At 37.2% G+C, this 22,920-nt stretch overlaps 1 protein-coding gene across 1 annotated transcript in view; it reads right to left on the bottom strand.

Annotated features, from left to right (window-relative positions):
- Positions 1 to 22,920, bottom strand: part of LOC126458542 (puff-specific protein Bx42) — a 51,595-nt gene that overhangs the window by 6,697 nt on the left and 21,978 nt on the right. Inside the window, exons 6-11 of the mRNA XM_050095659.1 lie at positions 15,776 to 15,845; positions 12,868 to 12,933; positions 12,660 to 12,776; positions 1,743 to 1,884; positions 1,567 to 1,666; positions 1,191 to 1,469 (exon numbers count right to left, since the gene is read on the bottom strand). Of these exons, the coding sequence (XP_049951616.1) occupies positions 1,191 to 1,469; positions 1,567 to 1,666; positions 1,743 to 1,884; positions 12,660 to 12,776; positions 12,868 to 12,933; positions 15,776 to 15,845 (774 nt within the window). The remainder of the gene's footprint in view (positions 1 to 1,190; positions 1,470 to 1,566; positions 1,667 to 1,742; positions 1,885 to 12,659; positions 12,777 to 12,867; positions 12,934 to 15,775; positions 15,846 to 22,920) is intronic.

Here is a 22,920-nt window from a genome sequence, read left to right as displayed (position 1 = left end):
ATATTCCACAACATTCCATTATGATACAAAAATTGTAAGGCAAGGTTAGGAATTTAACTGTATCCCTTTCGAAGAGTGAAAATATAGGTATTACAAAAAACTTAAATTTGGATGCCTGTACAGGAACTTGAATACCGTTCCTCCAAAGTGTGCGTCCAGTGCCTTAACCACTGCACCACTTTACTTGGATAAATGACAGACAAGTGTGTCAGGCACACTGATCAGCAAATGGGGTAATACAAAAATTAATAAAGATCTACAGAATTCAGGTTCATGCATGTAAAAATGCAAAAACAGAGAATGAAGAAAGATAATGATCACAAGACCATTAGCAAGAATCAACAAATGGAAAAATGGACTGTCTATATCAGTCTACATTGTTGAACTACATACAATAAAGCACATCAATATGAGAAGGATTATGTGAAATCATTACTGCTGACAAATGCTCTAAGTTTATGGTATGCTCCAAAGTGTAAGTTGCATGATATGCACTTTCCTCTTTGTTCTTTTAACATTACTGATATGTTCTGTGGTTCAATTCACAAATGCATGGAAAAAGATTTCTACTGCTGATGAACATTTATATTAATTGATGGCAGTCAATGGAAATCTTCAGTTTCAGGTTGGTCCACTAACAAGAAGAAATGATTCCAGTTTGTGATCTAAAAGTCTAAAAGTTCAGGCTATTGTCCTGATGGGCCTGTACAGTATGTAAGACTTGCACTCTCGCTTGCTATCACAAGTTGCTAAAATATGTTTGCCAGGACATTTCTTTTATAAGCCACAGTTCCTCACCGAAACCCACGAAAAAGAAAAAATTTTTAAAGATTAAATTTGTATCATTAATATACATTTTAATGTGTAAAACTACTGTATGTCTTACAATTACTACTACGTCAACATACGAATTACAAAATATTTTAAATTTGAAATAAGAATATAACTAAAAAATGGTACGCATCCATGAAAGGAAGGCTTTTACACAAAAGAATAATCAACCTTTTTATGATGTCAATGGCACGAACACAAGTCTACTAATATTACACTGCAATATTTAACCTCATAAAATTGTTTTTTCAGTATGAGAACAGTATTTCTAAATTAGGTACTTCGAGTATTTCTTTTTACTACACCATCTCTCAGTTGTATATCTATAAAGAAAACTATAGAAATGTAAAAATACCAACCTATTTGTCTTGATCAATTTATCTAAGTCATCACCATACACATCTTTGTCCAGATTTCTACTGGGGCGATAAATATGTGAACCAAGATTTCCAGTATCACGCCATGGTTTGTCATACACATTATAACTCTCTTCATCTCCATAACCTGAATCCATTCCTTTGGATGTGTTGAATAAACGTTGGTCAAATTGTACTTCACCTCCAGAGATGGTTTTTGCTGGCAAACCAAGGGCAATTTGTTCACTTATATCTCTTTCACGTTCTCGTTGAAGTTTCGTTCTGAAAAAGGAAAGTAACAGTTCTAACTAGAACTTCTTTTAGTAAAAGTAAAAATAATTTACATGTTTTTCGATACTATGGAGAAATTAAATGGTACCTTTTGTCAGGTGCAGCTCTTGCAATGTTCTTTTCCCGCTGGCGATCCTTGTGCCTTTCATAACGCATTTGGTCACGTTCCCTCGCCTCCTCATCTTTTTCTGTAAAGAAAATGATTTACATCTCTATACTGCTCAAGAAATCTGACCATATTTATAGGACAAATTTAATACAAACCTGCCGCTGCCTGTGTTCTGATTCCGGCTCGTTCTTCACGTGCCTTCTGAGCCAACTGTCTCAAGTGCTCTTCCTTTTTCTCCTTTTCTTTTTGTGCAAGCTTTTTCTCCAATTGTGCTCGCATCTCCACAGCTTCACGAGCCTAAGAAAAATCACACATGTATACATCAGCAAGATAAAGCTTGAAACATATAACTATAACATCAGCTGCAAGTCACACATAATTACAAATAACTGGAAATATAGAGCACTGGGTGTAGATCTTAAAAAACAGCACTTGGATATTTAAAATGATGTATGTCAGTAACACAATATGCCCCAAAAGGAAGATTTATTTGAACTTAAAAAGAACCACTTTACACCTATATATACCATAATAATTTAAGGTTAACCTGCGAGATAGACTTATACAGCTCAGCTCAGTGGTCAATGGCAGAGAACTGTATGTGACAGTAATATAGTTGAATAGCTGATTTCAGAAACAACACTTGTCCACAAGTTGTTGGTTTTGAGTTTAAGGTGCAGCAGTGTCCTGTGAGAATAGCACTGTCGGCTGGTAAGAGAAATGGAACTTGTCCCACACTTGATATAGGCGTTTTGGATCGGCAAAATTTACAGAGAGCACAGAAAGAACACTTGTCCTGAGAAGTGTTGTTTCTATACATAGTGTTGGTAGAAGTGAAATAAGTGACAAGTGCGCTCTCGCACTGACACTTTTGCATGTGAAGAGAGTAAACCGCATGCAGTTTATTATTGTGCAACATGTCTTCTGTTGACAGTTAGAGGTTGCAGGACATTAAAATGAAAGAAGGAGTGAGAAATACAAAATATCAACATGATAAGATTAAAAGGCTGCATACTAAAGGACAGGAGCACAAAAACGTCAGTGGGAAATAGTGCTGAAGAAATAGAGTAGATACTATAACCATTATATGTTGTTATTAACATTTTTTGCATTAATTGGTAAAAAGCAAAATGCTGGTATTGCTGGTTCACATAGAATATTTATCTCACTTCACAGAAGTTGTCGACAGTGCTCTGAGGAAATAAATGAAACAAGCATAGGGATCTACACACATTTTTACAATATGGACTCAAAGGATGCACAAGACTGATCCACAAGGGCTGATTACCATCAAAGGTATTGGAAGAAGACATTTGCGAAAAGAATCAAATGATTCTAATAATAAACCTTGACAGCAAAACTTCAGATATTCTTTGAATTCTAGTACCAGAAAAGTGGAGGTATGTACGCAAGCATTCCGGAGCATTCATGGCGTGACAAACATGAGAGTATGAAGGATTAGCAAACTACTCGCACTTGTCAACCCACCTACCAATCAAAGAGGTAAAAATCGTTCAGGCAATGCGAAAAATAGTACAGAGATAAATGCTACTGTTGAACATATTAACTTCTACCCACAAAAAGTAACCCACTATGGCTCTCGAGATCACCATTATTTGCTAGAATCAGTTTAATGTAAAAACCATGCATGAACAGTTTCAAGTGAAATATCATGACATGGCTGAAAAATACAAGCTTTTCACTCTGTTTCAGAAGATGACACATTGACACGTGTGGCAAATTTGAATAACTGTCAACTAAAATGAAAAATACAATGCTTAATGACACAAAGAAACAGACAGCTTCTCCAGAACTTGTCATACACAAGAGAGGGGCAGTTAAGTTTTCTTTTCTCATTAGTTAAATTACAGAGAAATGCACTGATAATGAGGAAATAGTAGGAACTGCTATTGACTTCATGTAGAATCTATGCCTACCAACTATACCCATTCAAGAGGTCTTCTTCTATCAACAGCTTACTGTGAATGTCTTTAATATACACTACCTGCAGACCGGTGAATCAAAATTCTGTGTTTATCATGAAGGAACAGTAAAGAAGACACCCAATGAAGTGTGTTCATTCTTATTATATTTCATCACAAACAACTTCCCAAAAAACATTAAACATCTGCATGTTTTTAAGCACCTGCGTGTTTTTTCAGGTGGTTGCCCCAGGCAAAGTAGGAATCATACAGTTGTAAGGCTTTTCCTGGCTCTGGAAGCTTCAGAGCGATTCCTCACTATTAATCTTTATTTCCCTATACATGGACATTCATTTCTTCCCTGAGATAGAGACTTCGTGGTAGTGAAGAGAAAAATCCACTCAGTGGATAGGATGTACCACATCAAGCAATTTGGTGAACTGACTGCTATTTCAAGTTCAAAAGTTAACACGTTCCAAGTGAAGGTAGTTTCAACAAGCAGTATTCTTGCATTCAAAAACTGGTGGCCCAAAATACCATCTCTCTGGTGAGTGCCAGTAGAAAGGTGCCCAGGGATCAGAAGCAGTCGTTAGTGGTGCCAAATTCTTTGAATATGAATACGAAAGTAACACTTCTTGTACTGTGATTTGAAAGGCATATATCCACAGCTCTGTCATGTAAGCTTTCTGTCTTTGTATTGACTGCAACTCCTCAATTCCCTTTCCCACAGAGAAAGCATATAACACGTGTGCCAATAAGTTCGGAGAAAATTGCTGACATCAAGAAATTAGAAGGATTTATTCCAGATAAAGTCCATGAATTTTACACCACAGTCTACAATTAGTCAACAATTTAACTTGGAGATATGGTCTGTGAGTAGAATAAAGGAGTGCAGTGTAATGTAAAACAATGTGAAGACGGATTTAGTTCAAAATTTGACTGTGCAACTTCATCAAATTCATAAAGGTAAAAGTTAAAAATTGAAAAAAGAAATGCGCAAATCATATACTGTTTTCCTGCTATTGTGTGTTATTCAATTAACATAATCTCAGAAACAATACTTGACCTGATATTTATGAAATACTTCCCTTTAAGCGAGATACCTGCAATTGCACCCAAAAATACATACACATACACCACTGGATAGTGCACTATGTTTTAGCAGTTACAGATTAATGTATGAAATTAAAATTTTTGTGCATTTTTCTGAAAAACAGTCTCTGTGAACAACAGTTGTTTCTGAAATCAGCGATTCGACTGAGTTCAAGTTCCTTAAATGAAGGAAAGAAAGGTTCCAAGGGTGAATGATGTAAGCAGAATAACAACTGCACACTGAACAAAGATGAGGAAGGAAATAGCTCATATCATTTTCAAACAAACCATCCCAAAATTTGCCTTGAGGGTTTGGGAGACCTGCAGAGAAACTAAATATGCACTATTACAAGGGGTATTAACCACATTCCTCCCAATTTCAAGTCTACAGCATTTTCAATGTGCCACATTGACTTGTTTCAAGTAACAGAAGCGACAATTGACGATTATTCTAGGATTTGTACAAGAAGTATAACAATACAAACAGTAACCTGCTTTGGGGAGGGGGGGGGGGGGGGGGATGGAGAGGGAGAGGGAGAGTGGGAGAGAGGGAGGATCACATGTGTATAGACAAAGTGCAAAACAGCATTTACTGCAAGGTCATTACAATATCATGTTTTTGGTGACAAATTTTTTAAGGAAACAATTATTAAGATCGAACACAGGCTATGTCAACAGAAAGAACTTTGTGCATGGTGGTGGTGCACCCTTGTAGGAAACAGCTAATTCAGGGTATTCCATCAGAAATATTTCATACGAGTTATATGTTGACTGTTAACAGCGTTACTGCAAAATGGAAGTACAAAATGCAGTGAACCCAAATGACATTGGCAGGTCTAATGAATATACTGATAGGGACCACCACACACTCATATAGAATGCACAATTGGATGTGGATTTGATGGAAGCCTGGTAAACAGTGTTTATTTGCGTTTGCTGCTCCTATTGGGAAATTTAGAGCAGCGATGGTCAGGAGTTGTGTTTCCTAGCTTGCGGTTATTCAGAGCATAGGACGCGTGATGATGTCAGCCTACAGCAACATCACTGTTAAGTAGCACGAACACACAAGTTAATGGTTTAATTTAATCTACACAGTGTTGCTACAAGAAAAGAAAAGCTTTCACATATAACATTGGTCCCTAAGGTTAATGAGCTGCAAGAGAAGCTAATCTTTCGCATATAATGTTGATTTTTTTGCGCGTGTTACACTTTAAGATATATCACATAAATGTGCCAGTAAAATTGTTAATAATGACATAAATGTCTGATCTTCAGGGTTCGAAATTCTTCTAAATGGCTCGTCATCAAAGAGTTGATTTTTAAATGAGAGTCAAACGCTCTGTGATTTAAGAAATTCTTGGTACATTCTCGCGCGTAGTCCAACTTACGTAAAAGGATATTTGCTTTGAAGGTAATGCTTTTCAAACCAGCATTCGCAATATTTTTCCGCGACCTGTTAGAAATAGGTTCATTTCAGCAGTTGCCAGAGCACGCAGATAACAAGCAACACCTCGCTTGCGCAGCTACCATGACGTAGGAAGCTCGTATGTACGTACATGTAAAACATTAAAAGATTTTACATTATGTTGTAAAAACAGCAAGACATCACAGGGTACTCCAAGAGCATCAGACTTTCGTGAACCATATTAAAATGTGCACATTTAAACTGCAACTTAAAGTACACATTCGTATGTCCAGATTCCCAATGAAGTAGACCTCGATCTGATATTAAGCTTTTCAGTGTGGTTTTCAGGATGCAAATTTTCTTGGAGCACCAGTACTGTATTATATCATGCTTGGTTCTTTATTATGGCATAATGCCATACGTGCTAGAAGATGAAAACGTGCACTTGAAACGCAGCGAACAGTTGAAACTAGCCAGTACTGTGGAATTAAAAATTTAGTTTCAAATACATTGACTGTCTCTGCGAAAAAGGTTAATGAAAGCCAAATTTCTTCTGCAAACAGACAAAAATAACTTCATTGTTCTGCAAGGCGACTAATGCTTGGCTGTCAGAAAGGTGGAAATAAAATCAAATCTGAAACTAATAATGTATTTTAGCCTTCCATAATTACATGAATGTATTTTAATTCACTTGATATCTCCCGGCCACATATATCCGTTTTGTTTTCATTTGCGCGAGAGTAAACGAAGGGGAAACAGCAAAATCACTAAATGTAAACACGGGTCACATGGAGACTACCCACTATAACTCAGGCTGGTCTGCGCATCAGCCCCGGATCTACGATATTTGCGAATCGGGTCAATACTAAAAAAAAATCGAATTTTCAAAAATATGTGCATCTTGTAGGGCACATCATTCTGAAAAGTTTGAAACATAAAACATATGTGTTCGAGAAAATATAAGACATGTTATTTGGTCTTAAGTGTGCCTAAGTGCAGTGTCAAGCCTCTTCATACAGCATTCTTCTATCGCACGTCAGCGTATTTCGCTCTGTGGAATTGAAACGTGTATATTTTGTAAGCGATACTATCAAAGTATATTCAGGACAGTGGAAACTGAAATGTCCTGTGGTGCCTCTCCTGCTCCCAGTCGGCCGGTTTGACAGCATGCCCCTCTTTTTTATTTTATTTTTTAAAAAACTCGCCATTAATAGCGGATGAGATTATTTGTAATCTGGAGAACAAGAACTCCTCAGAAAATTTGCACTCTTTATTGTCTATTAGCTAATAACTTGTTGTTTTGTGTGGCATAAAATTTAATATAGGATACATAAATCAATACAGACAAGAGACAAGCAAGAAAGTAAACATTTCTTCAATCCTTACTTCCTAGAATTTTTTCTCTCTAACCTTGCTACAGCTTTACATGATGTGCTTTCCTTTCTGCGCAAGAATCTATTACCTCACCAAAGTTCGTCAAACGGTTTGCTAAATGAAAAATCGAACTTTCGTTATCTAATACTGAAAAAGCTGTTAATACAAAATAATACCCAGGACTGGTGTGGTTTCTCGATCTGATGCTAGATAAAGCAAAATAGGCCTTTCTAATATTGCAGCAGTTTTGTAACACACACCAAATAAGCGAGACTGTTTTGGCACAAATGGTTATTTTTATAACACGACAGAATATAATTCATGGGTGCCAATATCAAATGCCTATTAGGCCTACTACAAGCAAAAAGCTTTATGTTAGGAAATAGTTTCACATTTCATTCATACGCACCGGTTTCTCAAGCACGAGATCGAAAAGTAGTATTATGAAATTTTTATATAGATTTTGAATCGTCTTATTCTTCCATAATTTGTGTGATGTCCCAGTTTCTTCTGCTTCATCGTTCTAACAATCTTGTCATCACCATTTCTGTAGCTATTCCTGCCATTTTCAAAATTTGTTCGCCGGTTAGCTTCACTAACACAGCCAGAATAATCAGTTTAGTAAACCCACGATTATTCTGCAGTTAGGCGTTGTTACATATTCGTACAAAACGTTTTCTGCGTTACTTCCAAAATAGAACTTAAGCGGCTGCTAGCCGGGGACTGTACAACTGGTCCTCCTTACTAGTGTAGCGGTCTCACCAAAAATTTTCTGTCAAAATTTCATTTTCTTGGATACAACGAGAAGATAATACGTAATCTTTCTCACTTGTTATTCCTGTAGTCGTTTATTTCCATTCTGGAAGACTGAATCTATGGATTTCGCTAGTAATTATAACAACGCTGATCATTCGGAAACCCAATCAACCACATAATACGACAGCGACTGGCATTCATCCGTTTGGCTTTACTCCGCTCAGCTTGTGTAGCCCCATCCCCTTTAGTTTGCGGAAAGTTTATTTCCAGATGCGACAAGGATTCTCCTGACAGACATCACGTACACTATGCACGCATTCAAAAATCTACTTATGATTCATTCAGAAATGAACTTAAAACATGTTCAAAAATGTTCAAAAACCAACAGGGATGCGTTTCAAAATTATATAAATGATCGATAGATCAACGTGCGCTGGATGCTAGGCGCTTTGTGAAACAAGTTTTTTTTCCTCGAGAATATAAATTTGGTGCCCCCTTTCCCGGTAGCATCTACCTGCTTGCTGCGACTGCTTGCACAGCCAACAGCCACATTCCTGTAGCCAGAAGGGGGAGAATCTACAATTCAAATGCAAATCAACAGAGCATGCGCATAAGCCCGCTCATAACTGCTAACACGAACCAAATGTAAACAGTTGTGACTTCCCGCTCAATGGAGGGAATTTGTTGTTATGAAGTATTGCATAGACTTCCTAAAGCCTTTGACACATTTGCTGTTGGCAGACGCTTGCATGAGGACTATGTGTCGTCGTTGTACATGGCTCATTTCCTTTACAATTTAAGTTCTTTTCCTTTTTTTCTCTCGTTTTTGTTTTATTGTTGAAGTATTATTCTGCAGTAGCGGGATACAGTAATATCCTTTGTTGGAGTAACGGCTTTTACCATTCAAAATTACAAAAAATTAACTGAAAACTAAAACAATGAAAACTTTCCGGAATTCTAAAAAATTCCCGGGTTTTTCCCGGTTTTCTCCCAGATGAAAAAATTCCCGGGTTTTTCCCGGATCTCCCGGTTGTCCCGGGTCATATACACCCTGTATATGGTGAGTAACAGCTTTCCTTCTCATAATTGATTATTTTCATTGTTATATGAGAAGTGACTGTGCTTGATTAGGGTGGAACTGACAGTCTGGAGTAAACTAGACCAACCGTGTAATGATTTGTTGTGTTCAGATTTAACGTACTTGTAGTTATATATTTTCGGCAAAAGTAATAAAAATTTTTTGTTACCAGTAACTATTCAATGTTGTGTGAATTTTGCCTTAATCCGTCTAAACGATACTTGATTACAATTCTTAATTTGTGTGGTCACAGTATTCGTAAATGATTTATGCCTGTTCAAGATATTTGAAATTCATATTTGCAATTACTAAAAATGTGGAAGCAAATGAGATTTCCAAATGAAAGTGGAAATCAGACAAAAACCCTACAGCTGACAATGTTTCCTATAGGTAAAATGAAAAGCATGAAGTAAAATATATGAATCATCAGAAGTAGCTATATGGCTTTCAAATACTTTTAATAATAAATTTGATTTAAGCAGTACTGCTACTTATTTTGTAACAAAGAGTAGCATCACTGAACACATCATCAAATTTAAACTGCATCAAATTCAAATACATAAAATTTCTGTGATTTGGAATTTCTTGGTTTATGTATGTCTGCTTCTGTTTATGAGCATGCTTTGAGCATACTGTTATCTGCTAACTGACAATGGTGGAAGGCAAAGAGAACAAGTTTTTACTCAAATTTTAGGTGGCATATTTACACCCACCCTTAAATCCTCCTTTAAATTTAGCTGTACAATTCTTCTGAGAGACTGACAAAATCTGTAGATCATTCTGAGGTATTAAACACTGAAAACAAATTTCTTGATCAATCACTAAAGAGAAAGCCACCACAGTAACAAAACGACAAAATTCTAGAGTTGTATTTATCTCTCTCTACTACTATGACATTCCAACCAAATTGTGAAACAGGAAAGTGATTAGGGATACCTGAACATCTTGACATCATCAGAAAAGAAGAACAATGTCAACTTGCAGGCGATTGGGGAAGTAAATTAATTACTTTTTTTAAAAAAAAATATCTCAATACACATCCCAAGTGATTCGGGAAACCAACATCAGGGTGGGCAAATGGAGATTTCTGCCTTGGTGCATATAAATAGATGTCTTATGTTTGAAAAGTTTAAGCCATCTCACTTTGTTTCTGTAATTTTAGGACAACAAATGAACTTATAGTCAAGATGGCATAAGTAGATACCCAACAGTTGCTCTGAGGAGGAGGAGGAGATTATTGTTGAACATCCCGTCGACAACGAGGTCATTAGAGACGGAGCACAAGCTCGGGTGAGGGAAGGATGGGGAAGGAAATGGGCCGTGCCCTTTCAAAGGAACCATCCCGGCATTTGCCTGAAGTGATTTAGGGAAATCACGGAAAACCTAAATCAGGATGGCCGGAGACGGGATTGAACCGTCGTCCTCCTGAATGCGAGTCCAGTGTGCTAACCACTGCGCCACCTCGCTCGGTGAGTTGCTCTGAGCTGGGCACGGCAGCTACATGTGTACATGTGCCTCCCCCAAAAGAGGAACGCAATTTTGTAAACATCTATATGGCTATGGCTTAGTGCTGTTGTAGCTGTATAGAAGACTACCGTATTTACTCGAATCTAAGCCGCACTTTTTTTCCGGTTTTTGTACTCCAAAAAACCACCTGCGGCTTAGAATCGAGTGCAAAGCCAGCGAAAATTCTGAAAAAAGTTGGTGGGTGCCGTCACAACTTACTTCTTCCGTTGAATATATGTAGCGCTACACAGGCATGCTTTGTGGGCACAAAGATAAATAAATTATCCAACGAAGTAAATACAAATTCCGCATGGTTCATCTTCGAACGTAGCAGCATTTCAATGTACTAAGAAAATCCGACTGGAAAGACTGTTTGGGATGTTTGTCAATACGGCCAACTCGTTCTGAATTTTTTCCTATCTGTGAGAAGAGATGGTTGCTATAATAGGAACTTTTATAAATTGTGAATCACATGCAGTATTCTTGTCACCATAAGAATAATACGCAAATAAACATTTTGCCATATATTGTTTCATGTTTGCTGCTATCTCATTTAAATCCGGTCTGCCTAATAAACTACGAAACTAGAGTGAGACAACAGCAAACGCGGAAGAATATACATATCATGTCATGTTTATATTCGTATTATTCTTATGCTTAATAGTGATACAGTCAGAAATGAAGCACGGCAATTGACTAGATTTTTAAATCTAAGATGACTCTAATTTCTGTGTAGAATGTAATGTACTAAAGAGGCGCCTGCAAAGATATTCAAATGGAGAAAAATTTTCGCTAAACTCTCGTTCAGAACATCTTCTATCATACGCAGTCTATTATTTGGTTCTTGTTGATCATTATCAAAGAAAGCAGCAGTGTAAGTAACAACAAATAGCAGTTTCTTGCCATTGTTTCGCTAATGAGACGATTCCTCTTTTTTTTTAAAAAAAAAAAAAAATGCGGCGGTAGCGCGCACAAAAGCAAGCCATGCCGCAAGCGGTGACAGGCCGTAAACACGCACTGTCAGAATGCGACAAACAATGCATGACACAGTACAGCAACGCATTTTCAGCTTAGAGTGACGTAAACACCTTTAACAAAGAAAACTGCGCTTATCAGATCAAAGAAAAATAAGCTATCAATTCAAACCAGACGAAGCACGTGGAAAAGGAAGGGTACCCGTATAAATACGGACGGAGCGCCTGACGCATAGCAATGGCTACCTGGTAAAGCTTAACGGCTAACTTACGACTCGAACCAAACTACTGTAGCTGTATCGTCATTCATTCGACCTAAATTGTGTCTCATATTACAATGGACCAATTTTGTTTCGATTTGGAGATGCGGCCTATAATTTTTCTCTCCCCTTGAATTTCGAGTCTCAAATTTCAGGTGCGGCTTAGATTCGGGAAAAATTTTTTCCTTGATTTTGAGTCTCATTTTTAAGGTGCGGCTTAGATTCGAGTAAATACGGTACTATTTTCACGTGCAACCATTAGCGATATGGAGCCGAAAGCTAGCAACAGCACTGCCAGAGGTCATCTTACACTAACTCAACTATAGCTGCCACTGAACTCTTGCAAAATAATGTTTGACACTAGGTTTTCAAGGATGGATAGATGTGTTGAGACTAGCAAAAATTATTTGGAAAAGTAAAAGAAACAGATCTTTTTTGTAAGACTAACTTAGTATGGTATATCTTCAAAAAATTTTAGAACCACATTATGAACTGAAACGGAACTAATTTATTTTAAATTGGGGACTGACACAAGGGAACATGGGATTTCATCACTTAAATAAAACTATTTTTGAGTACCAGAAATGTTACTTTATCACACAATTGCTTGATCTCAACTCTACTACTTGCTTATTGTTTCTAAGACAAAATGAACATATTCATTTTGTATGAGTATTTATGTATGAAATTGAAGTGTTGATTTACCTTCCTGTCTGCAATGTACAAGGCCTCAGCTAGCTTGGCAAAGTTCTCATTAATGTGTGTTTGTTGAAGTCCACGACCATCTGCGGCTAAACGTTTATCAAGTGGAATTGTGTAGCCCTAAAAGAGAAAATAGTTGATTGAACCACATAGAAATATTTGAAATCAGAAGCAATCTAACAAATTTGTGTATCACATATGCAGGGCTTACTTTTGCATTTTTCCAATTAGATATGCACGGTGGTATTTTCCACTCCTTCTGTTCCTTTACAGTCACCTGGAAAGAAAAACATAGATTAAATTCAATACAAACTGGTAAAGTCTTCACTCACTGCTTCGTTATTAATGCAGATACCAGCGAGCACAAAATATCCCTCTGCCATGCAATGTACAGTTGCTTGTCAAAAATACATGTAGTGGTACATATAGTATCTTTCTAGGCTGCAAAAGATGACTTTATTAAGAAATGGAGGGAGCAAAAAATTGCATCTTAGTGAGAATGAAAGGAACCAACCAGGGGAGATCCCAATGTCCAATCCAGATGTTCATATTATACAGTTGCTGGTACCCAGAAAACACTTGATGAATGCCTTTATGGACAAAAAATATGGAATAACTGCCCACGAACCTGCACTGTAGACAGTATGGTAACACTGTCTGAACATTTTCTGGGATAATATATTATTTAAGACAGACTGACTGCTAAATGAGAAAACTGACTAGCAGAGTTTGCTGCTACATGATCAGCTTGAAAAATGGTAGCACTGGTCTCATACTCTTTGAGATGCGGACATATTCCGGCCTGGTCGGAGACTGCTGTGAGCATAATTCGACCATGATCTGTCACTAATTAATGTGTCATCAACAGGTAAGTGCACCAGAAGCGTTGTTGGAGTATCTGGAATGTTGGTATCCCTGCCTGGTTGAAATAACAATTGGAGAAGTGGATAGAGGGAACATAGGCAATGGGCTTACACTGCAGGGCATATGGAGAAGCTACTGAAACAACACCTATTTGCACACAGTTTGGCTAATTAAACAATTACATGGAAATCCTGATGCTGTTATTTTTGATTTAGGAGCAAAAAATTCCATAACTCTAGAATCTGTAAATGGTTCAGTGGAATTGGAAAAGGAGCTAAATAACATCAAATAAAATGTTAAGGTTATCAGAACTGCGCCAGAGAAACCAAGGACAAACTGAATTAAAATCAGAGGATGTGTTTAGTACAGAAGACTACAGCAGAGGGGTGGGGATATAAGTGTACAGTTTATGGAAAATCAGAAAATTCAATAAAATGTACAGATACTGAACAAATTTCCAGCAGAATGATAAGATTTGTTTTAAAAATAATTAAAATATACTCCATAGAAATCATTCATGTCTGTGCAACAACAAGCTCACAATTTGATGAGGAGGTAGGAGACTTTTACAAAGGTTTGCAAAATCCAATAAATGATGCAAATCATCCTTGGGGGATTTCAAAGTGAAAGCAGCGTAACACTTAAAGACTGGTTCTTCAGTGGGAAACTTCTTATATCATGTTAGAAATGACAAGTCAAACACTACTGCAATTGGCCAAGAACAACATGTCTTGTCTTAAATGTATTCTTACAGAAGAAAACAAATAGAAGATTAGCTTTGCAGGATCAAAATGGAACTCAAACGAACCAAATTTTATCAGCCAATAAAGACATTCCACAGAATATGGCAGTACTAAACATCTTCAAACTCCAAGTGATTATAGTGTTTCAGGTGCAGATTAAAAACTGGAAAAGGGGTCAGGCAAAAATAGTCTGTACAACAGAAGTCATTTGCCTCTAATGCAGATAACCCTCAACAATTAAAGGAAAAATTAAAGAGCATGTTTGAAAGCAGCCCTGAAAAATCATTTATAATACAACTAAAATAGGGCGCAACCAACACTCCAAAAGATAATGCTACAAAGTTGTATTTAGGGCAGTTAAGGAGGGTTAAGTGCTTTCCATAAATTACACAGTGCTTTTAAAACAAAGATTCCAAAATGTCTGAAACTGAAAGTTTACAGTCAGTGTATATTATCAGTTCTGATTTACAGCAAAAGGCATGAGCTTTTAATGTGAAAAACACTGAAAAACTCTTGGTTTCCCAGCAAGCAATTGAGGAATGTAATTTGAGAATTCCAGGAGAGACAGAAAAACAAATAAATGAGTTAGAGAACACAGCAGAATGGAAGACAACATTATGACTGTAACAGAAATGGAGATGGATTGGATCTATAGCTAGGTGAACTGAAGGCAAACTGACCAAGGAAGTACTTTTCAAGATTCTAGGCAATAATTTCTTCATACTTCCCATATTGTTGGCAGAAAACAGCGGCGAGCAAATTAATTTTAACTATTAAGTTTATTTCTCTCAATTATCATGTAAGTCCTCTAGTAGAAGGCTCTAGCAAAAGCATCATGGAAATGTTGACTCCTAGCATGCTCGGTTGCAAACATTGGCCAAGAAGGCTGGTCAGTCAAAACTGGTATAGATATTAAGCCATCGCAAAAAAAAAAAAAAAAAAAAAAAAACAGCTCTTCTGTGCATGTCCTGATTTGTAGTAAAGACCAAATTCAAATTGGGTGAATGGTATATATACATAACCACTCCATCGGGACCATCCGACCGCCGTGTCATCCTCAGAGGAGGATGTGGATAGGAGGAGCATGAGGTCAGCACACCGCTCTCCCTGTCATTATGATGGTATTCTTGACCGAAGCCGCTACTATTCGGTCGAGTAGCTGCTCAATTGGCATCACGAGGTTGAGTGCAGCCCGAAGAATGGCAACAGCGGATGGTGGCCTGCATGGTCACCCATCCAAGTGCCGACCACGCCCGACAGCGCTTAACTTCGGTGATCTCACGGGAACCGGTGTACCCACTGTGGCAAGGCCGTTGCCCTATGGTATATATACATATCAGATGAAATGTGCGTGAAGCTTGTAATGTATAGAGAAACCTGGAGGAAGCTTTTATACAGCAATGGATGTCTAACAACTGATGAAGAGGATGGGACATAATCTCTCAGTTTTTTCCTTCCCAAAATGCAGGCATATATGAATAAGCTAATAATACATACAGTGCAAAAACTCACCTTTCTTGTAGGAGAATGCATTACGGGTGCAGGTGGTGAAGGAGGCCCTCTTGGTATTTTCTTATTGATCCTGCAATAAAGATCCACTTAGAAAACATTCATACAAACAAAAAACTGCACAGTTTTAATGGGTGATTTTAATGCTCAATGGGGTAAAGAGAAAAAATATAAGAATTGATGGGTGGATTTCCAACATATATATGGACAAACTAAAATGGCCAAAGAATTGTTGAAACATGCAAAATTTTATCCTTAAAATAATGTCAACACATTTTAAAAAGAATCCTTCTAAACAAAAAACTTGGCAGGCTCCCAATACATTTATAGGGGAATTTCAAATCGATCATGTAGTAATTTCATGCCCTAACTACCAGGAAATTTTAAATTTCCAAGTTAGGAAAGGGGCTAACATTGATTCTGACCATTATTTAACATGAATAAAAGTAAAACTTCAACCTCAAAAAACTCTTCAAAGCAAAAAATGTTATTCCAAAATTTGACACTGTTAAAATAACCGCATCTCCAACAAGTGAACTTGACAAAAAAACAATCCAACAATTGGCAAAGCCCAAAAGAAAAGTTAATAAAAACAGCAACAAATTTAATTCCATTTCGAAATTCACAAAAACACCCGTGGCGGAATGTGGATTGTGAAACACCAGTTAAGCCTTGGTATGAGGCATTCAAAAATTTGAATAGTAACAAAATTGAAAATATTTACAACACCTTTCTAACTGTAAGAAAAGAAACATCTAAATTAATGAACAATATAAGAAACTTTTATAAAAATTCAAAACTTAACTTGCTGGTTACCAACCACAAAGTCTTTGTTTCAAAAATGAAATCAACAGTTTAGCTCTTAACAAGCAGGAAAAATGTAAGGTACTTGCTAGTTATTTTGAAAAACTATTAAACTGTCCAGAACCAGTGAATAAATTCCAATCATGGCAAACTAATAACACCAACCCTAGCTCTAACGAACTTGACGATACCTAAATAATTAAACGAATTAAGAGACTTAAAAACAATAAAGCATCCAGAGAAGACTATAACTGCAGAACTACTAAAATCGGCTGGCCCTAACACTATAAAAAAGATCACTCAACTAATAGGACATATCTGGCAATTCATCCAGTGCATAAAAAAAGGGGACAGAACTGATGTTAATAATTACTGAGGAATCTCACTCCTCTCAGTCACATACAAAATTCTCTCACAGTGTTTACTTGATTAAGCCCAAGAACAACTGGTGAATACCAAGCAGGCTTTAGACCACACAGATCCTGTCCAGAACAAATTCTTAATTTAAAACTAATCCTTAGGCACCAAAAGATTTCTGGTAACAATATTGTATGTACATTTGGGGATTTTAAAAAGATCTATGACTCAACTGATCGTGAATCTCTTTTCAAAATTTTAAAGGAACAAGGGCTAGATAACAAAATTCTAACACTGATTAACAAAATGTTAACTGACACTAGCTCTAAAGTTAAATTCATGGGAGAAATTTCTAAACCATTTGATATAAAGAGAGGTGTTAGACAGGTGAACGGACTCTCCCCATCACTGTTTAACTGTGTTTTGGAAAAGGCAATTACAAAATAGTGAGAGCAAAAGTCAAGTCAAAATATAGAGCAAGCAATCAAGTTAGGTAGAAGTAATATTACAGTAGATTGCCTTGCCTTTGCAGATGATCTAGCACTATGGATATTACCACAGCTCAAAAACAAACTGAAATTCTTAAAGAAGTTTCAGAAAGAGTAGGACTACAAATTGAGATGCCTTGCCACGAGAATTACAACTTGCCACAGCCTTGCAGATCCAGATGACAACAAGAACAGCAACAGAGCAGCAGAAGAAGAGTGAATGAGAATAAGGTAATTTCATAGCAAAAGCTGTTTTGTATTGAGTGATACATAACAAGTGGCCTTAACAAACAAGACAGTGTGACTGAGGACAAAGCTATAGAGGTTAAGTTGTAACATGAACAGAAGGACGTAAGTAATACTGGTTCTGTAGATGATAGGGATTATAAATCAGACATGAATGTAACTTTGAATGATGGTGACTAAAGTCCCATTGTAGATGAAAAGATAAAAGCGTCATCTACATTGTGTGGTCATGTGAGCGAAATGGACCAAAACAGTACTGAAGTGGATGAAATCATTAAGGTTAAGAGGAAGGAACCTAGTAACCAAAGGCAGCAAGGGCAACAGTTTATGGCAGACGGAAACTTGGAAGCGATGTTAAAGCAAATTATGAGTAGTATGTGTAGGGTGGAAAAGGAAAACTGATAGCATTAAAACTGACATGATTAACTTAAAACATGAACTGAAGAAAGAAATCAAAAAGGAAATTAAGGAAGTTAGCAATAATCTTTCAGAATTAAATAAGACATTTGATGCAGTAGTTACAGATTGTGACGAAAAGATAAAGAAAGCAGATCAGAATACTGACGAGAAAATAACATTAATGAGTAGTAAATGTGTAGAAGAGAGAAAGAAGCTTTGTGATGCCTATAGTAGGAGGGTGGAGGCTTCCAAAATACAGTATAAGGATGAAGTCAAAGCTGCCAGGAATTTTTTTGCTAAAAACAGGGTTAAACTTGAGAACCAAATCGATCAGATTAAAAATGATTTAGAAACGGAGGTAGAAACCATGTGTGCAGTAGTGGTAGAGGAAAAACTGGTAAAAGTACATAAAAATGTAGATTCAAAATTGGCTGAAATTGAGAAAAAGGTGGAAGAAGTACAAAATCTAAAGCATAGAGAAAGTGACAGTGGGTCGGGTAATTATTTTGGTAAGCAGGATGATAGTTTTTCCAGGGAAAATACTGATAATTTGTTGCGTGGAGAAGATCACATGGTAAGTAAAACGAAGTGTGTCAACCGGTAATAACAGCAGGCATACAAGGTAAATATGTTAAGTGTTTACGGGACAGTGCTAGTGATTTGAATAGTATTTCACAGGCATTTTTTTGAATCTATTAAGAACACAGAGGGTATAGTAGTGAAGCACATTTCTGGAATAAAAACTCTTGGTCCTACTGGTAAGCTATTAAAGAGTGTGAAACAAGAGAGACTATTAACTGTGAAATTGGTGGACAGTTGTTGGAGTGCAATTTCTTGATAATTCAAAATATCAGCATTGATGTAATACTTGGAACTAATTTCTTGTGTAAATAGTAAGTAGGGGGTTCAACATTCTGTGTTGGGCACATTATCTGGCAATAATGCTTACCCCAGCTGTCTGGCTCATTTTTCCTGAGGCAGTCAAACTCTTCTCCTATCCTATATGTAGTTTGTAAGTCAATTAGACACAGTCTCTCTTCGACTTTCATGTGATTTTGTGCAGTAGGATATTTTAGTATAGGGATATGTTAAAAAAGGTTTCTCCAGTATTATTTATGTGTATTATGTTGTGTTAGAGATAAATAATGTAATCATAAGAGAATGGAAGAAAATAAAGTGGTACCATGGTTAAAGAATTTCTGTCAAACAAATGTAAGGTAAACTGAAAATGAAAGGTGTCAGCATATGTGGAGGATAATTAACATCTGAAGTAACCACCTCATTGATGTAGCACCAGAGGCAATATGCAGTACAAAGCATCTTAATATTAATTATGGTATAGTAGAAGTGTTTGTGTTTGGTACAATCAGTATATGTGAGGTACCTATCCATCTGTGTCATGGTACAGCCGTTTCTAACATTAAGGAATTACAACTTTAAATACAGTTGCCTCGAGTAATATGTGTGGAAAGAATAAGCTAGGTTTGTATGTATATTGCCTTCAGGCTAGAATCTGAAGCAAGTTGATGGAATCCAGTAAAATAATAGTTTTTCTAAGTGATAATTTTGTCTGATCGATAATGAGAGTTAAGTTTGATTAGCATAGGGTTCTGTTACTGTGGAGTGTTTTTCAGTAGAGTCAATTTTGCAGTGGATAAGCAGAGCAGGTGTTTATTTATCAGAAAATGAAACAATAATGAAATAATAAATAATGAATAATGTTAGGGTCTTAATGGTTAGGGAGCCTGTCTCTGCAGTAGGGATATTTTTTGAGAATGCACTCCGCTAGCTAACGAGGTAAGAAAGGTAAGTGAAATGATGGAGGTGACAGACATGATTAATGAAAAAGGTAACTATATACAAATGAATGTGGTGTAACTATCTTGATGATCTAATTTTGAACTAGACAACTTTGGGGACTGTTTATATAGTGCAATTCATGACACTGCAGTTGGGAATGAGAGATTAGCATAAACAGAAATATTTTTGTGAGGTACAAGTCATATAATGCTGCATCATTGGATCTATGTTATCTGAAAAACCTCTATTTGTGTTCTGAGGAATTATGAGCTTAAACTGGTAATACTGGGATGAAGAAAAGTAATTTTGCTGATTAACTAATAACCTTCTCCCATGAACCATGGACCTTGCCATTGGTGGGGAGGCTTGCGTGCCTCAGCGATACAGATGGCCGTACCATAGGTGCAGCCACAACGGAGGGGTATCTGTTGAGAGGCCAGACAAACATGTGGTTCCTGAAGAGGGGCAGCAGCCTTTTCAGTAGTTGCAGGGGCAACAGTCTGGATGATTGACTGATCTAGCCTTGCAACACTAACCAAAACGGCCTTGCTGTGCTGGTACAGCGAACGGCTGAAAGCAATGGGAAACTACAGCCATAATTTTTCCCGAGGGCATGCAGCTTTACTGTATGGTTAAATGATGATGGCGTCCTCTTGGATAAAATATTCCAGAGGTAAAATAGTCCCCCATACGGATCTCCAGGCGGGGACTACTCAAGAGGCCGTTGTTATCAGGAGAAAGAAAACTGGCGTTCTACAGATCGGAGCGTGGAATGTCAGATCCCTTAATCAGGCAGGTAGGTTAGAAAATTTAAAAAGGGAAAAGGATAGGTTAAAGTTAGATATAGTGGGAATTAGTGAAGTTCGGTGGCAGGAGGAACACGACTTTTGGCCAGGTGAATACAGGGTTATGAATACATGGGTAATGCAGGAGTAGGTTTAATAATGAATAAAAAAAATAGGAGTGTGGGTAAGCTACTACAAACAGCATAGTGAACGCATTATTGTGACCAAGATAGACACGAAGCCCATGCCTACTACAGTAGTACAAGTTTATATGCCAACTAGCTCTGCAGATGACGATGGTAGAATTTTGCACAGAGCATAACTTAATCATAGCTAAGGAACCAGGTTTTAAATTGTAAGACATTTCCAGGGGCAGATGTGGACTCTGACCACAATCTATTGGTTATGAACTGTAGATTAAAACTGAAGAAACTGCAAAAAAGGTGGGAATTTAAGGAGATGGGACCTGGATAAACTGAAAGAACCAGAGATTGTACAGAGTGTCAGGGAGAGCATAAGGGAACAATTGACAGGAATGGGGGAAAGAAACACAGTAGAAGAAGAATGGGTAGCTCTGAGGGATGAAGTAGTGAAGGCAGCAGAGGATCAAGTAGGTAAAAAGACGAAAGCTAGTAGAAATCCTTGGGTAACAGAAGAAATATTGAAATTAATTGATGAAAGAAGAAAATATAAAAATCCAGTAAATGAAGCAGGCAAAACGGAATACAAACGTCTCAAAAATGAGATCGACAGGAAGTGCAAAATGGCTAAGCAGGGATAGCTAGAGGACAAATGTAAGGATGTAGAGGCTTATCTCACTGGGGTAAGATAGATGCTGCCTACAGGAAAGTTAAAGAGGCCTTTGGAGAAAAGAGAACCACTTGCTTGAATATCAAGAGCTCAGATGGAAACCCAGTTCTAAGCAAAGAAGGAAAAGCAGAAAGGTGGAAGGAGTATATAGAGGGTCTATACAGGGGTGATGTACTTGAGGACAATATTATGGAAATGGAAGAGGATGTAGGTGAAGATGAAATGGGAGATACAATACTGTGTGAAGAGTTTGACAGAGTACTGAAAGATCTGAGTCGAAACAAGGCCCCGGGAGTAGACAACATTCCATTAGAACTACTGACGGCCTTGGGAGACCCAGTCCTAACAAAACTCCACCATCTGGTGAGCAAGATGTATGAGACAGGCGAAATAGCCTCAGACTTCAAGAAGAATATAATAATTCGAATCCCAAAGAAAGCAGGTGTTGACAGATGTGAAAATTATCGAACTATCAGTTTAATAAATCACAGCTGCAAAATACTAACAAGAATTGAGGCGAATGGAAAAACTGGTAGAAGCCGACCTCAGCGATGATCAGTTTGGATTCCGTAGAAATGTTGGAACATGTGAGGCAATACTGACCTTACGACTTATCTTAGAAGAAAGATTAAGGAAGGGCAAACCTACGTTTCTGGCATTTGTAGACTTAGAGAAAGCTTTTGACAATGTTGACTGAAATACTCTCTTTCAAATTCTAAAGGTAGCAGGGGTAAAATACAGAGATCAAAAGGTTACTTACAATTTGTACAGATACCAATCACAGTAATAAGAGTCGAGGGACATGAAAGGGAAGCAGTGGTTGGGAAGGGAGCGATACCGGGTTGTAGCCTCTCCCCAATGTTATTCAATCTGTATATTGAGCAAGTAGTAAAGGAAACAATGGAAAAATTCAGAGTAGGTATCAAAATCCACGGAGAAGAAATAAAAACTTTGAGGTTCGCTGATGACACTGTAATTCTGTCAGAGACAGCAAAGGACTTGGTAGAGCAGCTGAACGGAATGGACAGTGTCTTGAAAGGAGGATATAAGATGAACATGAACAAAAGCAAAACGAGGATAATGGAATGTAGTCTAATTAAGTCGGCTGATGCTGAGGGAATTAGATTAGGAAATGAGACACTTAAAGTAGTAAAGGAGTTTTGCTATTTGGAGAGCAAAATAACTGATGATGGTCGAAGTAGAGAGGATATAAAATGTAGATTGGCAATGGCAAGAAAAGCGTTTCTGAAGAAGAGAAATTTGTTAACATCAAGTATAGATTTAAGTGTCAGGAAGTCTTTTCTGAAAGTATTTGTGTGGAATGTAGCCATGTATGGAAGTGAAACATGGATGATAAATAGTTTGGACAAGAAGAGAATAGAAGCTTTCGAAATGTGGTGCTACAGAAGAATGCTGAAGATTAGATGGGTAGATCACATAACTAATGAGGAGGTATTGA

Source organism: Schistocerca serialis, chromosome 2, assembly GCF_023864345.2.
Source record: "Schistocerca serialis cubense isolate TAMUIC-IGC-003099 chromosome 2, iqSchSeri2.2, whole genome shotgun sequence".
In the NCBI taxonomy this organism is placed as follows: Eukaryota; Metazoa; Arthropoda; class Insecta; order Orthoptera; family Acrididae; genus Schistocerca; species Schistocerca serialis.
The sequence above is the reverse complement of the archived record's forward strand: the minus strand, read 5'-3'. Positions and strand labels throughout refer to the sequence as shown.